This window comes from Spea bombifrons, chromosome 10 (assembly GCF_027358695.1).
Source record: "Spea bombifrons isolate aSpeBom1 chromosome 10, aSpeBom1.2.pri, whole genome shotgun sequence".
Classification (NCBI taxonomy): domain Eukaryota; kingdom Metazoa; phylum Chordata; class Amphibia; order Anura; family Pelobatidae; genus Spea; species Spea bombifrons.
Window position 1 is genome coordinate 12,136,811 of NC_071096.1, and position 24,011 is coordinate 12,160,821.

The window sequence follows — 24,011 nt, forward strand, 5'->3', positions numbered from 1 at the left end:
CTCCCTATCCGCTCCTCCTACCATTCTTTCCCTCTTTCATTCCTTCACTCCTTACCTCCTCCTTTCTCCCCGTCTCTCCTCCCTCCTGTTTTTCTGTGTTCTGTCTGACTGATACAGACAGTCTCTTGTTTTAAGACATGCAGCTGTTCCTCTCTGCTCTCTCTCCTTGGGGATACCCATTGGTCACAGACAGGAGGACAGAAGCATCCTAACAAACGTACGAGCCCCCTGAGGTGAGTGGTTAAGCACAGATGGAGGTTGAACCGAGGCTGTGGGTGCGCTGCTGACCTGGGATGAGTAAGACGATACTCTGCGGACATTCACAAAAAGACTAGATGCAGTGTGATGCTCTGCAGGGGTCATAGGGACGATGGATTCGCAAATATACTCTGCACATCTCCAATGAATGAAGCTGTGCAAATAATGCATTTTATGTTCTTGGCAGCCAAGAGCATACGGTGGGTTTTGGTTGGATTGCCTGTACGGTGCTCTTTCAGTAATGTGTGTTGTGATGCTCGGAAGTTATTTATGTGTTGTGAGTTGTTGAATGCAGATAGGCTGGAGTTAGTGCAGTGGGACGCTCACAATCGTCGGGTGGACTGCTCAGATGTGTCTAGCATGCTCTGAAAGGTCTACGTGTTTTATGTTGGATGCGGTGCTCTGCAGGCTTATTGACAGCTATAGATTCTCTGCCTGCAGTTCTCGTTGCAGAGCAATGGCTGTGTGTGCTGCGGAATCCCACTGCAGAACAGAGAAATCGTCGACTAGAACAGAAATAATAGGAAGTAATTAGATGGAGAGAAAACCAATTTCGCTGTTGCATGGTCTAGCACCTTGCTTTTAATGTAATCCCCTGGAGCAACGGCAAATCTTGTCCTATCGACGTATTTTTAATGTAACTGGTTTTCAGGTAGTCATTTAGCGTAATTCACACGGTTACTCTGCTCTCTAACTCTGGATTACTTTATTAGATTTTCTGGTATGGATATTTTTTCCTGTGTTAGACCCAATTTACATTCATATATGTTTGTTAAATGTCTCTGTGATGTCTCAAATGGCCCTAATATCATCCTCAGATTTTATTTGTTTTCTCTTTTCTTCCCATGTATAGCTGTGGTTGCTCATCGTGGGCAGGGTCTGGCTCCTTGTGGGTGGGGTTTAAAATACAGTAACTTTGCTCACTTCTTGTCAGCATTATGGAAAACAAAGCATATAAGTGTGAGGGCACATGGCCACCAACACATTGCAAACATACTCTGGAACGGGACAAAAAGAAGATTAAGCCACCACCAGGCACGGTGTCTGTGACAACAGGAAAAAGTGGGCCTCCGGCCACAGTCATAGAGATTTCACCTGAGACAACTGAGGTAAACGATTATTACTTGTGGTCCATCTTCAACTTTGTCTACCTGAATTTCTGCTGCTTGGGCTTCATTGCACTGGCCTATTCACTCAAGGTGAGTCATTGTTATGGCGGAAGATGAATAACCAATACTGCTTAGTGTAATGTTCTTGTATATAAAATTTGACACACGTTGAGTCTACAACTTCTGTTGGGAACTCCTACGTCTTTTTTATTGCTAGTATTAGATTTAAAGTAAGTTCCCAAAAATATTGTTTATTAGTGTTTTGCATATAATGTTTTCTGGTAGCCCAAATATGTTTACATCAGGCCCTATAAAAAGGCATGTAAAACAAAGTTAAATATTGGAGGCTGTCATTGTTGTCAGGCAACAACAATGATCCAGCACCACAACGAGATGATTCTTTATGGCAATGCTAATGAAATCTCTTCCTCCATAAACATTCATTAGCCAGAGTCTCCGGCTAGCTGACTGAGACCGAGCCAGTATGTTGAGTAGTAGGTGTTTGTATAGTAGACTGGGCTATGATAACTCATAACACATTTGTATATAACATACACATGACTAATGTGTTTCTGCCTGAAAATACTATATTATAAGGAAACTAGAGTGTTTTTTAAAAAAGAAAGCAGCACAACATTTTAAGTAGGTCTATGAAATACCACTGACAATGCTGGGTGAGCAAACCAGGATGTCCTGCAGGTGTACAGTAACCTGAGCGCAGGAAGAAGAAGATGGTCGTGGGTAGTCTGAGTATGAATTATACTTCATACTAGAAGATAGTCCATCCATTATGAATTTCAGATTGCAAGATACCCCAGCACTCTGGTCTTTTAGGATCAATCCAGATCTACTCGTAAGTGTCCCCATAACCACAGAATGTATTCAAGTGACTGAGATGCTCAATGATCTCATTGTTCTCATGTTACAATAAATCAAACATCTGCACTGCTACACGGAGTGTCCATGATGACCACCGCCAACGCGCAGAATAGAATAGTCTGAGGATAAATTACATGGTAGTAGGAGAGAGTAGGAGCCCATATATTATGAAATTGAGACTTCACTGTACCCAGCACAGCAGACTTTCAGCATCTACTCACACTGAGAGGCTTCTCCATTATCACCGGATGCATTCAGGTGACTGAGATGCTCGATGATCTCATTGATCTCACGTTACAATATTGCAAATATCTGCACTGCTAGATGGGGTGTCCTTGAAGGCCGCCACCAATGCAAATTTCAAAAGCTCTTAGATAAGCGCATTTCGATCATTCCTTAGCAAAAGTCACATGTGTGCTGATTGATTCATTTGGGTTTGGTTTATTATATATTGTATATACTGTATATTCAGGAGAACCTATGTGGGGTGGGAAAGTTCTTTGATAGAACATGCATGGAGTCAACCACGTGAAACGCAAGCCCAGATTGTTTGCACGGTTATTATATATGCTGTAAAGACACAGGTGAAATGTTAGTCCTTATCTTGAAAGTTACATGTGGGCAAGGTGGTTATAAGGCTTAGACACCTAATTAAAAATGTAGTATTGTACCATACTGCAGTGCGCACATATGTGGGTGCTGGGTCATAGATTTGTCCACCTCCTAGATGATTTACTCTGTTTTTTTATACTTCTTTAGGTCCGTGACAAAAAGCTCCTGAATGATCTCACAGGTGCCGTAGAAGATGCAAAAACTGCACGGGCTTTCAATATAACGAGCTCAGCTCTTGCGACACTCTGCATCATCATCTTGCTTCTTTACCTGCGCTCCCCTCCGTCTCACTATTAGCAGTGGTGCATCTCTACCCAAAGAGTGAACTGTAGTCTTGCATAGCCTTTCATCCCATACTGAGACAGGAGCTGAGTGAATGGTAGCCCTGCCCAATACAGTTAAATATTGCCCTTACGTCTCCCTTTCTCTCAATTATTCCATCATTCAAATTTCTCCGGACCTCACTGTGATGTCATCATGCCTTGCCGAAAGGCAGCCTCCAGATTGGCTGATGGCAGCTTATATGCAAAACAGCAACAGCGGGCGAGTTAACCTTCTCAGCACCGCAGGGGGAGGAGGTTCTTTGCACGTGACTGGGTTGTTCTCTGAGCCCCTCCCCTCCTGTGCCTCATCATAAGTGACCAAGCCTGTGAATTAGAGTGTCATCACTCTGGGCAATTGAATACATCTCATCAAATAAAGGACTTACTTTTTTCAGTGTGTTTGTGGTCTGAGATTAAACAGTTGATTCCATAGGTTATTGTCTTGATCGAGCGCATGGCTGAACACTGAATACGGATCTAAACATTTATTGGAATCTTTTGTTATTATGTCATGAGAACATGTCACAGGTTGTCACTTCCACTAAAAATGATTGGCGAACCTGAGAACTGGGGATTTCACTTTGAAGCTAATTACAAGGTCTTTGGGTCAGTGTTTAATTTTGGGGTGGGGGAGTTGTGCTAGGCCCTGCCCACTCCCCACCTGAGTTCTGCCCCATCTCCACCCAAGTTCTGCCCATTTACAGGCTATTGGTGCTAGCATTACCCGCCCCCTAAATTAGCCACAAGTGGAAATGCTCCGGAGCTGGTAATGCATACCTCGCAATATCTCCCATCTGTCGCAACATACGCTGTACAGTTTTGAAAATTAGCTGGTCCCATTATTTAGACTTTTTCCTTAATGAGCTACCTCCATAGTCCTTTCTGCTGAACACATCTCCGGCACACAAAGTAACTGGGTGGTGGGGGATAGTGGCAAATGCATATTGGGGGAGTCTGCATTTGCAAAAGGAACCTCACAAAAACCTAAAGGGACCCACCCAGCAGTCATATGCATTAAATTCAGCAGAGTAGGTGGAACGTGAGCCTTTCAACATCTACAAAAATACTTGATATTTGTGACATATAGAATGGACCCAGCATTGTATTAAGTACACAATTAGATATAGAACTTTTGTTACTTGTAGTATTGTCATTTACGTGTCACATATATATCTCTTCAATTACCTGAGCTGACCTTTCTGTCAGGGAATTCATGTTAAGTGTATCCACCACCAGAGATGTGTTACTTTGGGCGCTGCTCTAGGCTTGACCCAGGGAATCTCCCCCGACAGCTACCATCCTGATTGCGGAGCATCTGGTAATGACATCATTTCCTGTTGCTCCATATGATGTAATGCATCCTATTGAGGCTATGCCCATGCAGTACAGGCCTCCATAGTGTAACCAGGACACTGAGTAGCCTAATACCCTAGGCCAGAATATGTTGCTATCCACCATGATGTTCTAAATACAAAACAGGTTTGCATATAACATGTCAGACTTCTTTTCTTAATGTATCAGTCCGTCTTTGTCTGTCCGTTCTAGTTTTCCCATGACGCTCACTCAACCTTAAGGCAGCCTAAGAAGATTTCCCCTATTTGAACCAGCAACTCTACACAACGTGCGAAGAGGAGCAGAGACTAATAGGCAAGACCTTGGGAGATCATGTGCATTATGCAGCATACACTTCATGAAGATCGTTCCTTAGTGGCCGGGTCACGTGTAAAATGCTGTGTCTGCATATTGGCTTACAGTTTAGAGTCCAGTAAGTCATTAAATGCGCACAAGCGTGCATATCATGTTTCAGGGGGCTATAACAGGTGGCGGAAGTGCTGATTTGGCGGATTGGCGGAAACGCTATATCAGAGGATTGCTCCACGGATATGAGTTTTCAATAAAAGACGAGGTTGTTTTTTCAGAATATTCTTTCCCTTAAATGTCCTATAAATTAGCATATATAGTAAACGGGACAAGTCTCTGTAACAGAGGTCCCCTTATGCACCAACACAGACATCATTGCACAATGCAGCTTGTGCCATAGTGATTTACTTCTCCAACACTACACTGTCTCAGCAGAGATAAGGAGAAAGGGTGGGGAGATAAAGAGAACAAAGAGAGATAAAAAAGGGGAGCAATAATGGGAGAAATAGGAGGGGAGAGATAAAGAGAAAGGGAAGAGATAGGGAAAATAGAGAGATACATAAAAAAGGAGGAAAGATAAAGAGAAGGGAAGTAACAAATAGAGGGGAGACATTATAAGAAAGGGAGGGTAATGAGAGAGGGGTTAGATAATGAGACAGAGGGGAAATTATGAGAAAGGGCAAAGCGAGTGTACTGGGCAAGTGTGTCTAAGGACAAGCAAGTGTGTGGATGCAAGGCAAGTGTAAGCCAGGATGTTTATGTGTTGGGGCAAGCATGAATGTGCATATGTTTATGAGCAGGCATTTGCAAGAGTTGTGTGTATGTGCGTATTGTGATAGTCTATCCATTACTGTTTCTGTTTTGGGCGTAAAGGGTACAGAATGAATAAAGGGTGCACATGAGCCAGAGAGGAGCCTGGAGGCCACTGTGGGAGCAATCTGGGTGCAGGGTAAATCCCGTGACTGTGTGTAATCTGGTTGCTGTGGCAAGTCCTATTCAAGCCTCTCAATTGTCCCACATTGCAGGGGACATCCTGATTTTTCCCCTCCCTCACTGAGGTAGTGTTGGGCAGGACAGTGGGAATCAAGATTGCAATCCCACCGGCGTGATAGCATTATGATCCCTGCATGATTGTGCGCATGCGCAGTAAACTTCTCCCTGGCGAAACAAAATGCAGTGGGCCAGAGGTTAAGCGGTAAGCCTTACTGCGCATGTTGGCAGGTAGCCAATATGGGTGCTGGGGTGGAGTTTACAGAGGAAGAGGTGGATCATAAATGGGGGGTGAGCTTAGTCAGGCTTAGGGCAACACAAAACCTAAGGAAAACACTGGATAAAGGCATACCCACTCCCCTCCCTATACAAAAGCAAGCTGTCTGGGGCTAGCCCCGCCCTCATACAACTAGCTCCTCCCCTGAAAAGAAAGGGCTATGGGTACCTGGATGCTCCCAGGTACCTCCCAACATTTCAAATGGCCAAAGAGGGCACTTCTGTTTTTGAAGGTGTTCTAAGAGGTGTGACCAGGGGGCGGGGCTTTACTAAGACTTCTTATGCTAGTTATGTAACTGAGTGAGGCATCCAGAAGAATAATCCATTTTATTCACACAGCTTAATTTATAAAACATTGTATACTGTTTTTGTACAACGGCTGTAGAGAACTGGGATGCCATCATAGCCAGCAAACATTCTGAGATAAATGGAAGGACTGCCATCAAGGGAGGAAAGAGGGACAGTGCCTCCCAAAGAGGGAGACCAGGGAGTAGGGTGACCACATGTCCCAGATTGGGCAGCCTCATGCCCCGGAATCGAAACCCAGTTGTTGGAGGAGAGAGAGGCACCGAGAGGTCGCTCATGAAGTTTTCAGCAATTGCTCGGCGCCCCTCGCTCTCAAAGCCTCTAGCTTGGAAGCAGCGCGCACCGCGGCAGAGCAGTGAGTTTACATGTGATTTCCAGTTGATCTATACCTGTAATTTTGGGTTTGTGTGTTACTCTGTTGCTCTATACCTGCAATGCTATGTTTCCATACATTATTATTGGACCTGCAAATACATGGTTTGTATGTCTTATTCAGTTGATCTATACATGCAAGTGTAGTTTATTTGATCTATACCTGAACTACAGGGAGTAAGTAAAAGGGAGGTATGGCTTAGTGAATGAGGGGACACTGGGATGATTAAGAGGGAGAGGACCTCTCAATCTCACGGTAGGGTCAGAAGGAGGGAAGACTGTACTGACTCTCAGTCTTCCCCTAATCTGCAGGCAATGTGGCAAATATTTTTTTTGGTGTGGGAGTGATTGCATGCTAAGGAGCGTGGCCCAATTAAATGGTTGCGTAGGGTCGAATTTTTCTCAATATACAATGTGTTGGCAACAGGGTCTAATATTTATATATTGTCAGCAGGGGCTAATATTAATATATATCGGCAGCAAGTACGAAGCAAACAGCAGGTCCATTCTATTGGTTTCCATGGTGATTTCTATACTTTGCCCCTCAAAAGTTCTTTGAAAAAATATTGCCCATGGGCAGCAAAGCCATCCATATCCCAGGACTCCATTTCCCAGAATGCCGTGTGTAATGACAGCTCTTTCGGCCTTGCTGCGCCGCTTCGTGACGTCAAACCCGGAAGTGTGCGTGCTGCGGGCGGTGCTGTGTTTACTTCCGCCGGAGCTAGAGCTGGGACTGAAGCCGAAGCCGGGGAGACATCGAGGATGAGCTGAGCCGGAGTAGGCATCCGACATGGAGTGGCTTATGGGGTAAGACATGGGGCAACTTCCGCGAAGCCTGTGGGAGAAATGCCACTGACAGGTTTAAATGAAGGGCTGGTGCAGGTGGAGTGGGGGAATGTGAAGGGCAAAGGGTGGGGTGATTGCACGAGTGACACTGATTCGTAAGAAGGAGTTCCCGTGAAGTAAGGGTAGGGTGCAGGAGGCATGAGGAGAAGGCGGCATGTGACAGCTGGGGTGACATTGGTGCGAATGGAAGTGACATCATGGATACGTGTGAGAAGATCCTGGTGTAAAGTAGTCTGGGGCAGAGGCAGGTAGCAACAGTTAACACGGGGTAAAATGGACCTGCGATCAAGTATCCATTTACAGGTCAGTCAGAGAGCCCGGGGTGCTGTTACTGGAGTAAACTGCCCCGGAGTGTGTAGGGGAAGTGGAGAGATGAGCAGGAAGGAAGTGATACCCCAGGTTTTGGCAGGTGCAGCAAGTAACATGATGACGTAATAGGAAAGGGCTAGGCCGGTAACGGGGGGTTATGATCCATGTATTGGATCTGGGTCAATCTGTTATTCAGCTGTGAGAATAAATGTCTCTCTGTGTCAATTTAAAGCTGTCACATGATCTGTCATCCATACTTAATGCCATTGGAGGGGGGCTTGCTTAGATTTACATTGCTTTTATGTACTTACTGTATTTCCCAGAATCCTTTAGTCATTCCCTCCATCTTTTTTCCAAGTATTAATTGGGAATGTGCTGAATACTGGGTATCCTCCATCAGCCAAGTGCTAGCTGTATGAATAACTTATTCTGAATTATATATATGTAGCTATCCTGCCATCAAGTCCCCCTGTACATTCACGTTACTGTATCACTTCTTGGGGGGGGGGTATATTATCCTTCCCTGTTTTAAGCTGTCACGATCAATCATTGATTGGAGTCATTTGTGATCGGACTCCCTGGTTCCTAAACACGCTACTGCATTTGTACTACTTGTATGTTCTCTAGGACAGCATGTATGTGTCCCTCAACCGGATCCTGGGGGAAAAAAATAATATTAGATTGGGTATAAATCAGCGTTCAATTCCTTGATTAATTAATAGTCATAATTTTAAATATAGCTCTTTAGTGTGGTCTCATCATGGCCGTTGGATCTTTTTATAGTTTCTGGCATGGGAGGGCAGCTGTCAAATGACTTATTCTGTCTGTTCCCAACCACATGGTGGAGCTATCATAGTTCTATACTATAGTCATGGAAGTATTTTAGAGAAATGTAGGAGATAGATCTAAAAATAGAACTATATAGGGGAAAAATATAAATAAATTATATAATTATTAACCCAAAAGTGGAGCATACTGTTGTAACACGCTACAATTACACCTGAAAGTGAAATATTTGTCAAACCAGATACTGTTACTTGTGAAACTAAGTTTAGTTTGTAATATATAGTTATAATGCAGATTTCCGAAATGGGCACAATTGTTGGATTTTAAAGCGAACGCAAATCCAAAGGATAAAACATTTGTCTGGTTATTATCTTTGCACCACAAATTGCTTGCATGTAGCAAGCAAACAGCTAGAAAGTAGGTACGATAGAGTTTCGAGGCAAAGAGTCGCTAGATGGGTGTGAGCGAGGGGGACAAGTCCGTAATGTGCTTGTCTAGCTGATCGTTAAGCCAGAGAATTGTACGTCTGTCGGTGGAATTCTAAAACATTTTAAAGGGGATATGAAAGAAAGTCCTTCCTTTTTCACTTGGGAGAAGGGATCCATGATTGACGTTATTCACTTTTTTTCAATGTTTCAAGTGACTTCTGTATGTATTTTAAAAGGCCAGACCTGTCCGGCGAGAACTGCTGAGCTGCCCCTACATAATGCATAGCTAATCAGATGAGAGTTCTCGTACGTTGCATCACTGGTTTAAATATGCATTATCCAGGGCTGGCTCAGCTTTTCTTAAATGACGAGCATATTGCGGGTGTTAAGTCACCTATTATGTTATAGCAATTTCTTTTATCTCTGTGGATGGACGTTTCCAGTTCAGTCTAGACGGCTACCCTAAAATAGACCAACTGACAATAAAAATGTATATTTGGCCAGTTTTGGTCAGACCCCTCGTATTACCTGAATCTTGCCTGTTGCTGCTACTTGGAACCGTTCGTCTTTATGTGATCAGCAATACAGCGGCTGATCGTTTGTCATTTTGCTTTTAACTCCGCTACTAGCTGATGACTTAATGAGAGGTGAAGCCCAAATATAACAAAGCCCTCCATGCCTTTTGGCCCGCAGTGAGCCATAACTGTGTTACATGGACGGGATGTCCAGTAAGTAGAATAAACTTCGGTGAAGCAGGCTGTACACTGCCAGGCAGCAGCGAGTTTCTCCATCATGCTTGGTCCACCCATGCTATGTGCCTTGTGGCGCCTGCACGGCTTGGGGATCGGACAGGGCTGCAGACCAGAGACGAGAGGCTTCAGCCCAAACCCCAGGAGAATCGGCGCTGATCCGGATCTATCGAGTTTCTGAACGTTTTGTCCCGTGCAGCAGAGTTCCAGCCGCAGCGCTCTAGGAGTTTCATTCTCCGTCAGAACGCTTCCTGTAATGCAGGTTACTTGCTTCTAAAACAACAAACACAAGATGTTAGAGGCCAGCGTGGAGACCTGTTGATGGCGTGATCTGGCGCTCGCAGCAGACGGCAGCATCCTGTCTTGTACCTGCTGGGAGGAAGTTCTCCTCCCGCCTTTTGTTTCGGCCACAATAGCCGTCCGTGTGTCTGTGTGAAAGCAGTTGGCCGGGTGGGAGAGAGATTGATGGGTGGGATGTACGCATGGATTGCATAGTGTCAGCACAGTACATCCAACAACGTGAAGCAGGTGCATAGCACTGATCTGTCCATAGCGTAGACTGACGGGGTTAACAGAAGAATTCTATGAGCATGAAATGGTTAACGAGATGGAAGGGCAAATAAAGCAGTCCAAGGGAGGGCAGAAATTCTTTGCAGTTCTTTAGGATGGCGGTTTTCTGGGAGAAATGCTAGCAGAGCAGTCCTGTACACATACGCGGCATGAATGAGTTAATAGGGGTCTGTAGCACCGATGTCTTAGAAGGGTGTTGCAGGGGTTATTGATATAATGACTGTGGGACATGTAAGGGTGCCGCGGTCTGATGCCCTGCAGCACAAGGATATTTAACCCCTTAATGATAAAGCCCGTACATGTACGGGCTCACAATGCATTGTTTTTAATGAGTTTAAGGACAACCCATGGTCCTTAAGGGGTTAAAGTACTTTAGCATCGCTCATGGTTTTATATGCACACAGACCTTACCTTTACCAAAACATCCAAACGCTGCATTGAGGCGATGACGAATCACGGCGATGCTAATGAAGTCTTTCCCAGATAGACATTAACCCCTTTTTAACCAAGAGGCTACTTTAATAGCAAACAAAGAACTCCTGAATAACCAACAAAAGGATATTTCTGAATAGCAGACAAACCCGTATATTTCCGGGAGCGTTTGGACGCTGGTTGTAGCCGTTTCACCGCCAATCTCTGCCATCGTTTGCCGGGGCAGAAAACCTCTGTGTTTCTGTCTACGCCGCGTAGGATATTTTGCTCAAGTTACACGCGACTGCGGAGAGCTCCATCGGAACGCGTTCAGCAGTATAAATACCTTGTCGTGAATACAATTTCCATTCTAGTCTCCAGAGATAAAGGGACAGATCGATGTCCCTGACACCCTTACCTAATAGAGACATCAAAGCCGTGCCGCAAAATCTTCCTTGGTTCTCCATGATCCAAAACTTCTTGCCCCCTGATTTCCTGGATAACCCTTTGCGTACCAAGGGCTTTTAGTATCTTATTTGCCGCATGTTTTTTTCTTTTCGTGTTGCCATTTCTACCATATGTTGGTTGAATCGAGATTCCCCTTCTCCCTGTACCCACACAATGTATAAATCTTTTTTTCAAGATAAATATGATTTTCGTTTGAAGCCATAGAAACAGAAAAACTAATTGTGCTATTATGTAAAAAAAAAAAAATCCTATACTAAAATAAAGCAATTTTTAAAACTTCTTCTACATAGTAGGCGCCACTGATGGACAATAACCCAATTAATGTTGCGCAATATCCCCTGATTACTGACATACCCCACATACCCGTTTCTATGTTCTAGAGGGCCACATCCACCCCTTACATAGTACCATATAGATTAGTATTTTAATACTTCTGGCTGAAGGGATTTGGGGGTAGAGAACGGGGAAGGGGGTGTAATTTTTACATGTAGTGCTAGGGATGCCAGGCTTTTTTAAAATTAGAAAACCACCATGTTCTAGATGACCCTTTCAACATTTATGAAAAAACAAACAAATCATACTAACTTTCCATTTGCTGCGAGGCGTACATCTTGGCGGAGAGTCTCCACTGCTGAGGTGCCAATGAGGCCGAATGAAATACTCCGTCCCTCTTGATGATTGGAGGCTGTTGGAGTATAAAGCTGACTCTGCTACAGAATGATATATCTCTGGGATCTGGTTCCTACCAGACCACGCAAGATAAGAAGATCCCACCGTGCTCGTGGTTGGAGGCGTCCCTCTTCAGGGGGCTCGATGCTTCACTCGTGGTAGAATTGTGCAAATCTTAATTCACTTAAGCATTTAGATTTCCTTCTAACGTTCTCCTGACTCCCCAGATATTCCTTTTTTTATATTGACCTACCTGCCTGTAACAGAATTCAGAGAACCTGTTGGTTTAGAGTCTCGTGGCAGTCACGTGTCGCTAGGAACTGGAAAAGGGAAGGAGCGATTCCTCGGCACGACATTTTAAACCAAAGTATTGGTAGCGTATGGAAAATGACTGCCCTGGACCATGTATGCCAAAATACAATAGCATGTCTATAGAATAATCCTCAAAGGGACTCCATCAGTGCCCACTCTGACCGGACCCCTCTACAATGAATGATGTATGCCTGTTTCTGATAGTTGCCATGTCCTTGTTATATTGTAGCCATTAAACTATTGTTCTTTAAGTCTTCTTTGAGGTGACCTCTGGGCGTATTTACTGAATATACTTTGATCTATTGGTCTCATACTTTTAAGTATAAAGTTGAGATATCCTCTTTATAGAGACGCTGTGCGCATGCTGAACGTGAGGTGGTTTAGGTGTGCTAACTTGGAAGTGGTCCATTGGGGTACCCAACTATCATGAGCAACAGTCACAGGTTTAGTGGCCCTTCTTTCACAGAGTGGAAGGAGTTAAACAGCGTTTCCTGAAGGGAGATATTAAAATGTGATCCATACCAGACACTGCTCCCGATTTCAATGCCATGTATAAGCTACTTCTCAGCTGTAGAAATGTGGCAGGTAATTATAAAGGGAAGGGACTGGTGGGGGACTCAAGGACCTTTTGAAGGAATATTTGATTAGAATCATCGCTGTGGATCAATCCGTTTCACCACTCGTGTTTTGGATGAAAATTAGGGGAAATGCAGAACGTGCATGCGATCGCTGTGCCCGCAGCGGTCGTGGCTGGTATTGATTGCCGTGGGACTGCTTCCGCTGTAGCGCATCACAACCTTTTTGATAGAACGTCAGATTTTGTTCTAGTGCTCGTTCTATCCATTTCATAAAAAAGGTAGTAATCAATGTGGGTGTGAATTGGTTAATTGGTGAGAAGGTCTGTCTGGTGATTCAGACCCATGCATTCTGTTTACCGTAAGGCTGTATGAACAGGAACTTACTGTTGACTTGGACCAAGGAAACAAACCTCCTAAATGAATACAAAAGTCTCCTATACGTATGTTAAAAGCATTTCGTTTTGTGGAAACTGATGTTACAGCAGAAAATGCTTCGATCGGATACTTTGTAGCTTATGAACGAGCTGTGATGGGAGATCTCCTCGAGGAGCGCGTTGAAGGGAATAATATATTAGACACGTGAAACATCTAAACTCTAGGGCCGCGTTATTGCGTTGCAGAGTATCCCTGGATGAACGAGCGGACGGCTCCTGATGGAAAGGCGCGATGCTCTGCAGATACGTTAAGAGAATGATATATGGCGGGCTCTGAGTGTTCAGGTATATCCACGCACGAGCCGTTTCTTAAACCACGCTCTGCAGGCGTGTGGGCAGTAGTAACAGAGCAATGCCCTGCATGCATGGGGCTCTGAAGGGTTAATGAAGAATGAGATTAAAGGAGTGGTACTCTGCGCTGTACCGTACGAGAGGACTCCGCGCTCTCCTGCTCGCTGGGCTAGCACTGCGTGTCTATATTTTGCCGCGCGGTATTTATAGCAGGTGGGGAGTGTCCCTCCCCGGCTGGCATCGCCTCCCCTCCCTTCTTGCTTCCTGCCTCTCCAGTTTAACCCTTCCAGCCCTGCCAAATGCCATTTGTGTTGTACCCTCTGCACTACAGTTGCGGCGGTCCGGCTTTTGTTGGACTAGAACTTCCAGCCGTACACGTTCTGCCTGCATCCTTAGCAATGGCTTGGATCCCTCTGTGCGATACGGCGCATGCGTCCTAACAAACTGCCTTTGGCTCCCACCCGGAATAAAATGACTGATTAGCGCAACAGGAGCAGATTAGTATTGATTAGCACGGGCCAGGCCGGTGTGTGATAGCGTGGCTGGATCAGCGGGGCCCCGGAAAAGCTTTTACTCTGGAGCTGTTTGCCAAGCTGCTTTCTTTTCTTATGAGCATCAGGCGTAAAGGCTCTTATAATGTACAGAAGTAAGACGAGTTTGTGGCTTCCGACGTGGCGCTAAGGGGTTAACAACACATATAAACATGCACTATCCGGGAGAAATATACCTGCGCGAAATGAGCCTTAAACAGAGTGTTAAGAACTGATCTTCACTATGGCAGTCGAAGCGTTACGATTGCTTTAACAGGAAAGGCCGAGCAGGAGCCCCGATTCGTACGTTGAGTAATGGCCAGCGTGGCGATTGTGTCTTTATGGCGTGGTTACGGTGTCCTATGGAACATGACGCTTGTACTTCTGTATGTTTATGGCATGTAGCTCAGGGATCTCAGCCGTATGTGAATCCCAGTTATGCCCCTTGAAGTACACCCAGCAGGGCAGATTGAATTAGTTGCCCCCTGCTGGACTCTGGGTTGGTCCACCTGAGAAGATCTGAAATGCTTATTAAACAACTCGGGAGGGGGTTCCGCGTGAAGGTGCCCAAAATCGCGCGCGTGGTGCCGTAACGGGCTGTATACATGGAGCGAGTGCCACAAAATCCTTTATAAGTTGTTGTTTCTGTCGTTATGACCCCGTTACACACCCTCCGCGCATGTTACTTCTGTTACGCTATCGGTAGCGCTGTCAATCTTTACGTGATCCGAGCTGCATTGCTGACATCCTTTACATTACGCCTTGTGGAGGGGCTGATATATCACTGAAAATGCAATTCCGAGGTCCCCCGAAGGGGTTAACTGACTGCATGTTGGGGGGAACTCGGTTATTTACTTCCAATAAGAGGCTTGGCCCCCCCGTGGATGTGACTAGATGTCCCCTTTAACGTGAGTCTTTTCCCAAATCCTATATCTTACAGTTTTGTGCAATTCATAAACCTAAAGAATGATCTTTACATACGATATATGCCTTAGGAGCAGCCTGTTCTTGGGATGTATATGATTATTCCTCCCCAATAAACGATTCATTTGTTACGTTGCTGTTTAACGGTGAAGAGAGTGGGCTACAGAATCGTAAGCCAATTAACATGCTACTTTAGCCGCAGATCTAAGCTTCCCGGTTTCAGTAAATGAATGTATTTTTGCTAGAAGGTGTGAAGCGCCCCATGCGGGACGGGGTCCGCTTTTCCTTTAAATCTCGGTATATTGAATATTAATCCATACGGCTCATTGGATAATAGATGAAATTACTCCTTGAGATGATCCTCTGGGCTGTGCGCCCTTATGGTTAACCGGAGGGACTCGGATCTTAATGGTGTTTAACCACGTTAACCTATCGTGTGTAAGAATGACGTGCAACACACCTTTTAAAGTGGTCTTAAAAGTTGGACTATTACTTTTCTTACGTTTTGATTGGCCTCTTGTTAAAGCTGGGGGGCTGGAGGTGCGAGTCGGCATCAGGCAGGAGAAGGGGCGAGCGAGCGCCGGTGTCTGCGTGCCTCGAGACGGATGTGTGTAAGGTGAAACCGCGCAGGTTTCTGACACGGTTATCTGTGACATTCCCAATCTCTGGCCAAGGACGTGCTGAATGGGACGGTATGCTTGCGTTTCTCTGGAAAGGCAGAAGGTGAATGGGGTGACCATGGGTTCCATGGAGTGGACGTGATGTTTCAGGAGTGAAGGGGTTAATTGTGTGGAAGGTTAAGCGGCAGATGCTGCGCTCGTCTGTGGCGAGGATGCACTCACTGAAGCGGGATCACAGGCCTCGAGCAGGGAAGTGGCTGGCAGGACGGGTTGCTTTGCTGCGCTAAAAGTTTATGGGAAGGAAGCGGTTAATGCAGGCCATGTTCCACGTCTCCTCTGATACACCGGCAGTGTAATGGGCCGTGCTGGGTTGCCTAGTGGTTTGTCCCGGGCTGAGCAGTCATTGTGTGTGTGTGTTGTATGCACATTGACGTCTGTTTCTGCCCGGTGTTAGCGTGTGTGCATGCGCACCTACCACCCTTTGTCCGCTCGACTCTGTGTGTTTATTATTACGCTGCATTTTTTAAGGCACACGGGTATAAAAGTGCTGTGTTTTCCTGCCGGCGTGTGCACGCTGCTTGTATTTGTGTAGTTTATGTGTTCTGGGTTGTGGTCTATCCATGTATCTTAATGCTGATAGACTCCGGTGCAGATGAGTCCTCTTCTGTCTCTGGGCTGCGGTTGCGGGGGGTCCCTTAATTCAGAATGTTTCTCTTCTCTATGAATAGAAGCTTTTCATTCTGTTTGTTTTGCTCCGAGGCTCCCTCCCTTCCTCCTCCTCTCCCCATCATTGGAGGAGGGCTCGGGAGGGAGGTCTCGCTCGGTCCCCCCTTGCTTATTTGCTGGGAAGTTTTGGAGTGGGCTCCGTCACAGAGCTGTCTGCTGTGAGTTGGAGGGCTGGGGAGCCCTCTGGTGTGAGAATGCTTGGGGACCTCGCTCCACTGTCCCCAGACAGAGCCCTGTCCCTCGGCGGCGGCCCCAAACCTGGATTCAGCTGCAAGATGGTCCTGCAGGCGGTGGGCAGAGTGCTGAGGTATGCCGGCCGCTCCTGTACAGCTTTTTCTGCCCCGGCTGTCTCGTCTGAGGCGCGTTCTGAGAATGTTAGTTACGAGCCGGAGGGTATTCGTGGCGCTTAATTGTGGCTCAAGGTATTAAGCGGATGCAGTAAGGTGTAGATTCCTTTAACGAGTGCGGGGAGATCTTCCGGTAATGACTACTTTGGGCAGATGAGTTTCTTGGAGAATGGACTCTCCGACTCTGAGGCTACCGGGGTTTTTTAGCCCTAAATGTTTGAGGACAGGTAGTCCATAACTTTTGGTCTCACCTGTGTCTCTGTATCGCTCACAGAGGGTCATGGGAGTTGTGCTTCTGTTGTTGTTAGGCTGCTTCTGGGTTAGCACAGGTTCCAGGTTCCCACCGGTGTGGCAGTGTCACCGCTTCCATTGCTATAACCGACGTGGAGATAGTTCTGTTTGGCGGATGTTCTAGAACGTATTCCTTCATTTTCCGATAAACTACCGGCTGGACGTCGTTTAAAAGACCACAAGAAGAGTCAGCCATGAGCGGCTCACAGACGTGAACGTGCATCAGACAGAGGTGACGTTCCGCTCTCTGAGGGCTCAGTGAGATAAACCGTAGGTAGGACCTCTCGTCACAGACAGTAATAGGTGCAGAATGGCTTTGAGCGGAGGGCGGATTGTGTAGTAATGGGGAGAAAGTGAGCTGGACTGCAGAATAACTCTCTGTAGACGTCTCTGAGAGCCGGTGGCCGCCGGGTGTTATATTTGCTCGTAGTTCTTCTATGAGCCCATCTGTTCATATGCAAACCTGGTCGGCCGTTTCCTTAAATTCTGCTCTTTTGTGCTTCCCTGAGGCTGGTGTAAAGAGTAAACACGAGTGCCTGCTGATTGGGAGTCTGTGTTCTAGGGGTTTATTCACTAAACTGCGAGTTTACTTACCATTGCCTACATGGATTGCTGAGTTAGATCTGTGTAACGCCGGGTTATAGAGATGCCATTTGAGAAGTCTTTCCGTTTGAATTGTGCTTTATACGAGGAGAGGGTCGCTGTTGGAGACCCCCCTATACTGCACGGTGACGTCTGGGCTTTAAGAGGTTAAGGATAGTCTTACTAATCGCTCTGCAATATAACGTCCCCGGCGGTCAGGTGGATCCGAAGGCTCAAGGGATCACTTTAAGCAGTTTCCCCGTCTACCTGGAACCGTTGGATGAGAATCATGGGAGTTGCAGTAGGGCTTGGCTCCCGTGGCAGTGAGCCCAGCTGGGCTCCCCTTAGGGCACGTAAAATACCTGAAGCCTGAGGTTTCTAAGCGCTGGGTTGGTGCCGAGCGAATGGAGACCGCGCGGGGCTGGAATGAGAAGTGCTATTAAACGCATTTTTGCATGAATAAGCTTTTTGTAACGTTGGAGAGTTACAGGAAAAATTTTCCATACCCTGCCGGAAGGTGATATTTAATAATTACACGCGATCTGTGCACACCCTGCGTCCCCCTCTATGCCAGCAAAGCCCCCTTTATCTCATCCCCTGATTAGTTTGCCCAGGTGACCGGCACCCCCTCAGTGCTTTATACTAAACCTCACGACGCTTTTTACGGGCTGAGGGAAGGGATTTAGCTCAACCTTTTATGCGCCTATCGAATGGTATTCATGTCATTTATTTCCGCAACTTAATTTCTGAACATCTTCTGCTTAAATACAAATTATTGTTACTTTCTCGGCCGGCGAAAACCATGAGCTGCTATAATAGGAAGAGGGACAGGGAATTTAGTCTCAAACATGGGCCAATTTATATGCTTTCACTGTAATATATATAAATAAACATGGTTACATGGGCAGGTTGGTGTGCTTATACTCTACAGAGGGGCAAATGAGGACTCCTGCCCTCTAGTAATATTGGAGCGAGGCAGGTTTTTGGGGTGGTCTCTGGTGGTAGATAACCGTATGTGTAGGACATTTATTTAAAGGAGCTCCTCAATAATCAGGTATTTGTGGGGCAATTAATATGAATGGGTTCTCTAAAACCACACGTAAAGATGAGGGCTTTGATCATTCCAGGACGCGTATTGCATGTGGGGTCTGGTCACGGAGCTGTGATGCGTGTCCTGTTAACGAGGGATTATCCGTGCAGTGTGTGTGTGGGGGGGGTCCTTGAGTGATTTCATTATTAAATCTGGAGAAAAATGATCACATAAAGAAGCCTCTTCATGATGTTACAAAAGATAACGATATAACGAATACTATTTAAAAGTCCGTGTGTGAAGGTTCTACGGAGGTGGAAACACCATAAAGGGTTTCTCCATCGAATGATTGTCCTCTGGCCCCACATCTCCTTGTTACTTCTGCATGTTAGAGCTTTGACGTGTAGAACAAGCACGGTGTATAAAGACAGGGACCGGTAGGCAGATAACTGAATGATTGGCGAAGCTGTCTGTCGTGTGGGTTCGTACGGGTTAGAACTTTCTATAGCTGGCGATCATGTTAGCCGGGATCTGCACACGCTGGGTATTGGCCGGTTTCTCCAGCGGTACTGGATGACGGATCCTGTAATGTGAATCCTCTGGGAATGCGTGGAGACGTCTCCTCTCTGAAGGTAATGTAGCGTGTCCCAGATGAAATCTCCGTCGTGTTCCAGTGCGGGTGGAGAAGGCATCGGGCTATGGAAGGATCCTCGCTGCAGGCTAACCCGGCTTCCGGTGCTCTGTCTGGACCTGTCTGCAGCAAGGAGGGCCGTACGGTTTGGGGGAAATGCAGAGAAAAGCAGACTTTGACTACAGATGACAACTATTTAGCTAATCTAGTGTGTGTGTGTGTGTGTTATATATAATACACGCACCTATACAGTTCACTCAAACTCACTGTATATTTTAGTCGCAATTGAAGAATCACCATTTTTTTTGTTTTTAGCCATTTTCTTTTTATTCCCCCTTAATTGTCCTCTGGAAACGCCATTTGCATCCATCGCCGCATGTTTATAGCGTGTATTTATAGCCTCGTGTTTCTATAGGTGTGTGATATTGTGATGTGAACGTTTAAGTCATTGGAGCAGCTGGAGACCCTGCAAACAGAGGGCAAAACCTGCCCCCCCCCAAAAAAAAAGGCTAATAACAGGCAAACCAGGGTGTGCGCAGTTTGTCTCCTACCGATGTATTTAACAGTCACATGTTCTTGAAAGTTATTTTGATGGATGCCGTGTATTTGAATTGATTAAATGGACACATTGTTACCCCACTGTGTTACTGGTAACCTGATAACCTTGTATCAGAAGCCTAGAATGTAGCATAAAACATATATTAGTGATCGGGGGGGGGCTAATATAACAGATGTGGTACGAGTGTAGTAGGTAAGTGGAACCACCTCCCAGCAGAGGTGTCAGTGGCTGATAACGTAAGGGAATTAAAATATAGGTATGGCTATTTGAATGTAAGATGAGATCAAGGGTTGATTAAAATGGACAAACTAGATGGTCTGTATACTTCTTATCTGCCCCCTTTCTGCTGCTTTTTTAAGTTAAGTACTTGCTCCTTGTATCCCTTGATTGGTCGCTGCCATACCATGTCTGTGTTTGCAGCGCTACTGTATGGCAGGGCTTGACAAATACCGGGAGCCACAACCTGCAGATCTTTATATTTCACTTTTTTTGTGCCATTTCATATTGATCTCTCTGGGGTGTTCTCCAGCTCCCAGATTTGGGAATGTTAAGGATTGTCTTTTATGGGAAAGTCTTCCATTTCCTTCTGTTTGGTGGCCGGCGCCTCCCCCTTCACTCCTGCCCAGTTTTGTTGCTCCATTGTTTCCTTTCCCAATAATATTGATGACATAAGAGCCGCGGTGGCAGCCAGTGCCCCCCCCGCCTGTGCTTCCCACCTCGTTGGCGGTGTCGGCTGATGCCCGCCTGCTTCCGCTGTGTGTTTTTGTTAAGATTATGGTATGTATAACATGCCTGGGCAGTGCCCCCTCCCCACCCTTTCCCCGTCTCCGCGATTCACCGAAGATCTGGGATTCCATTTAAGGCAAAGACTCCTCGTGAGAAAGCGAGCGCGGGGAATCCAGACTGGCAAGCGACCTGCTCTCTTAACCCCGTCACCACCGGTATTACGCAGGACGCGGGAATTCCTCCGTCTGCCCGCGTGTACAGTCGTTTAACTCATTCAGAGAATAGGAAGAGAGCAGAGCCATGCAGCACTAGATCCGAACCCTCCTCTTTTAACTAAGATAGTCGTCGGTGATTTGTGTTACACTTCTGCGTGTGTGTGTGTGTGAACGCTACTTAGTTTAAGGGATTGTAAGCACATCAGCCATTGTCTTTATTGCTTGGGATCTCTGCCGGGTTAACACAGGGGTTGGGGTAACTTAGTAACACAGACTTTAACAGCTAAGACTCATTTTGCTCATCTAGTCTGCCTGTTTCTCCTGATGCAGAAACCTTAATCAGTCCTTGGTCTCGTCTCTTTGACATAACAAACATTTTTCCTGGGATGAAACTATTAGCAATACTTCATAGTAATAAACTGTTTTAGGACTCGGTTGGGGATGTCAGGTGCTCTTGGAGTGGAGTTAGGGCAGAACCTTATAATGTTCCTCCTGGCCACCTTGTATGGTGCACCTGCCTACCTTTATAGCATCAGCAACATTTTCAGCTCCAGGCCCACAACTCCTTTAGTCCAGCACGGCAAGGAATAGATTGTATGCTACGTCATGAAAATAAGGACAACATAAATACAACGTATACAGTTTGGTGTCACCTCCATCCCCAAAGGTCCTAAGCAGTTGCCTTGTTGTCCTCCAATGAACACAAAAAATGGTTTACGCAGCGTTCTGTTCCTGAAATGGTGCAACATGAGATGTCCTAAAAACAGCTCTAGTAAGGGAAAATCCATCTGGATTTATATATATATAATATTTAAAATGTATTTTTTAAAAATGGAATCTATCTCTCAACAGAAAATCGAAGACAAAGCCAAATGGTAAGAAACCAGCATCAGAAGAGAAGAAGTTATACCTGGAGCCAGAATACACGCGTGTACGCGTATCGGATTTCGAATTCAAGCAGTTGGTGACATTACCGCAGGAGATAGACCTCAACGAGTGGTTGGCGAGCAACAGTGAGTTCCCTGAGCACTCGTTACTCTGGAAGGCACATGGCGCGTCAGCGGCTCGTTCCCATTGAGGCTGGCAAAGTTTGTCCAGATTAAACTTTAATGAGCCAGCAGTTTTGAGCTCCTTTTTTATTCTTATTTCCTTGTTTGCTTTTTCTTTATTTTTAAACCGGCGATATATGTGAGTAATCCGCTCCCTATAGGCTATATGGCCAAAGGTCTGGGAGCTTCCAGCCGTGGTTCTGCCTTAGAACTACTGAGCAATATCTGATTTGCAAAGGAAAACACATTTATTAAATGGATTCAAAAGGCCAACAATGTGTGCTTGATATTTGAAGGCTCCCCTGACGTTTCGTTTCCCTATTCTTTCAGTCACTACTTTCTTCAACCATATTAACCTTCAGTACAGCACCATCTCCGAGTTCTGCACAGCAGAGACCTGCCAGACGATGGCCGCCTGTAACACGTAAGTGTGCTGTAAGCGGAAAATGTTACATACATGCAGGTCCTCTCTTTCCACCGTCTTCCCCAGACAGGCTTGGTGGCTCCACCTTAAGTACATGTACCAACAATACCTCTATTAACGTGTGTTGGTTATGTTCTTCTGCCATTGGCTTTGCATTGGAAGATGTTCCTTCTAAGGTGTACAAGATCAGAGGATTTTTGCGTTAATATTTCCACCTTTCTGTTGCAGACAATACTACTGGTATGATGAGCGGGGGAAAAAAATAAAATGCACGGCTCCTCAGTACATTGACTTCGTCATGAGCTCTGTACAGAAACTTGTAACAGATGAGGATGTCTTCCCCACCAAATACGGTGAGTTTAGAAAGTGTGTGAGCTGTTTTCTTTTGGGAGGTGTTTGTCACTTGTATTTATTTGGGTGGCTTTCCTTGGTTATTCTGCATGTTTCAAGTATTTGCCATGTTGTGATTGGACTAGAGCTCAGGGGTGTAACTAGAGACCATGGAGCCTTGGTGTGAAAATTGCCCTGGGGGCCCCCAACTTCATAAGCTGGTCTGTGCCATCTTTGGGGTCACGTGACCTAACGTCACCCGGATACGTCCCTGTCTCCCTATGCTGGTTCAAAATGGTTTGGAGGGGCTTTCTAAAAAAATTTAACCGGTGCGAAGGGACGTGAACACGGACCCCTGTAGTTACTCCGGTGCTAGAGCTGTACGTTTTAAATCTGTTTCCTCTCTTCCAGGCAGGGAATTCCCCAGCTCGTTTGAATCGTTGGTGAAGAAGATCTCCCGATATCTATTCCACGTCATGGCTCACATCTATTCTGCTCATTTCAAGGAAATCGCAGCCCTGGAGCTACACGGACATTTAAACACGCTCTTTATTCACTTTCTTCTCTTTGTACGAGAGTTCAACTTACTGGACCCCAAGGAGACAGCCATCCTGGACGACCTGTCTGACATCCTCTTCTCTGAGGACAGCAGGGAAGCAGCAGGGGCCACAGGAGGGGCACAGAATCATGTGAAGGAGAGATGAGTCCCCCCTACTGTCCTGCTTCCTCTCCTTCCACTCCTGGCGTGCCCCACACCCCTACAGAGAGCTGGATTACCTCCCAGCTACAAGCACAGGGGACAGGCGGGTGCAGGAACCGCGTTGCCAGTCTCACGGTGGGGAAGGCTCTGCCTGTTATACCCCAGCCTGAAGGGGAGAAAACCTCGCTCTTATCTTTAGCAGGAACTTGCACCGAGTATCACCTTATTTTTATTTTATGTCTTGAGTTTTTCCTCCTTCCTTTATTTTTGTTAAGTTTGTCTTTCTGGCCCTTCCCATGTTTTTCTTCCTTTCTTCCCTTTTCTTTCGTGTTTCTCCCCCCCTTCTTACGGGGTGGCACTGCCATTTCTGGCTTAATTCTATTATTCTATTAAGAGAACATATTTTGGGTTTTCTATTTTATTTTGCCGTGGCTTTGGAAGAATGGTAGAGGCTTCTAAGTGGGAAGTGAGATTCGGAGAGAATGGGCTGCCAGAGCCGAGAAGAATCATCTTTCTGCTGCCTGAAATCTCTTTGGTCTGGATCTCATCCAGTCTCCTCCCTCTGACCCTCGGACATCAACTTTTCCTCTCCCCTCCCTTGGAGAGGGGGGGTGCAGGGCGCTCATCCCTGGTTGGGGTGAAACCATGCGGTTGGCTTCTTTTAGTTTATCTGTTAAATAATAATGATAATAATAAAAAAGATTCTATCA

The 24,011-nt window shown here is 45.9% G+C and overlaps 2 protein-coding genes across 4 annotated transcripts; both read left to right on the forward strand.

The window, feature by feature from the left end:
• The first annotated feature begins 62 nt into the window (after window positions 1–62).
• IFITM10 (interferon induced transmembrane protein 10) lies at window positions 63–3,575 on the forward strand. 2 transcript variants are annotated; one of them, XM_053449399.1, is made up of 3 exons: window positions 63–233; window positions 1,112–1,457; window positions 3,006–3,575. In XM_053449399.1, exons 2-3 carry the CDS (start codon window positions 1,197–1,199, stop codon window positions 3,153–3,155), a joined length of 411 nt encoding a protein of 136 aa, XP_053305374.1. In that variant the 5' UTR covers window positions 63–233; window positions 1,112–1,196; the 3' UTR covers window positions 3,156–3,575. The 2 variants fall into 2 exon arrangements, with proteins under 2 accessions (XP_053305374.1, XP_053305375.1); XM_053449400.1 differs by having other exon boundaries at window positions 70–217.
• A 3,875-nt stretch (window positions 3,576–7,450) lies between these two features.
• Window positions 7,451–24,011, forward strand: MOB2 (MOB kinase activator 2). Of its 2 annotated transcripts, none has more exons than XM_053449397.1 (5): window positions 7,451–7,573; window positions 21,651–21,811; window positions 22,178–22,271; window positions 22,500–22,624; window positions 23,013–24,011. In XM_053449397.1, the coding sequence occupies exons 1-5, from the start codon at window positions 7,557–7,559 to the stop codon at window positions 23,303–23,305; spliced, it is 690 nt and encodes a 229-aa protein (XP_053305372.1). In that variant the 5' UTR covers window positions 7,451–7,556; the 3' UTR covers window positions 23,306–24,011. The 2 variants fall into 2 exon arrangements, with proteins under 2 accessions (XP_053305372.1, XP_053305371.1); XM_053449396.1 differs by lacking the exon at window positions 7,451–7,573 and adding an exon at window positions 16,528–16,724.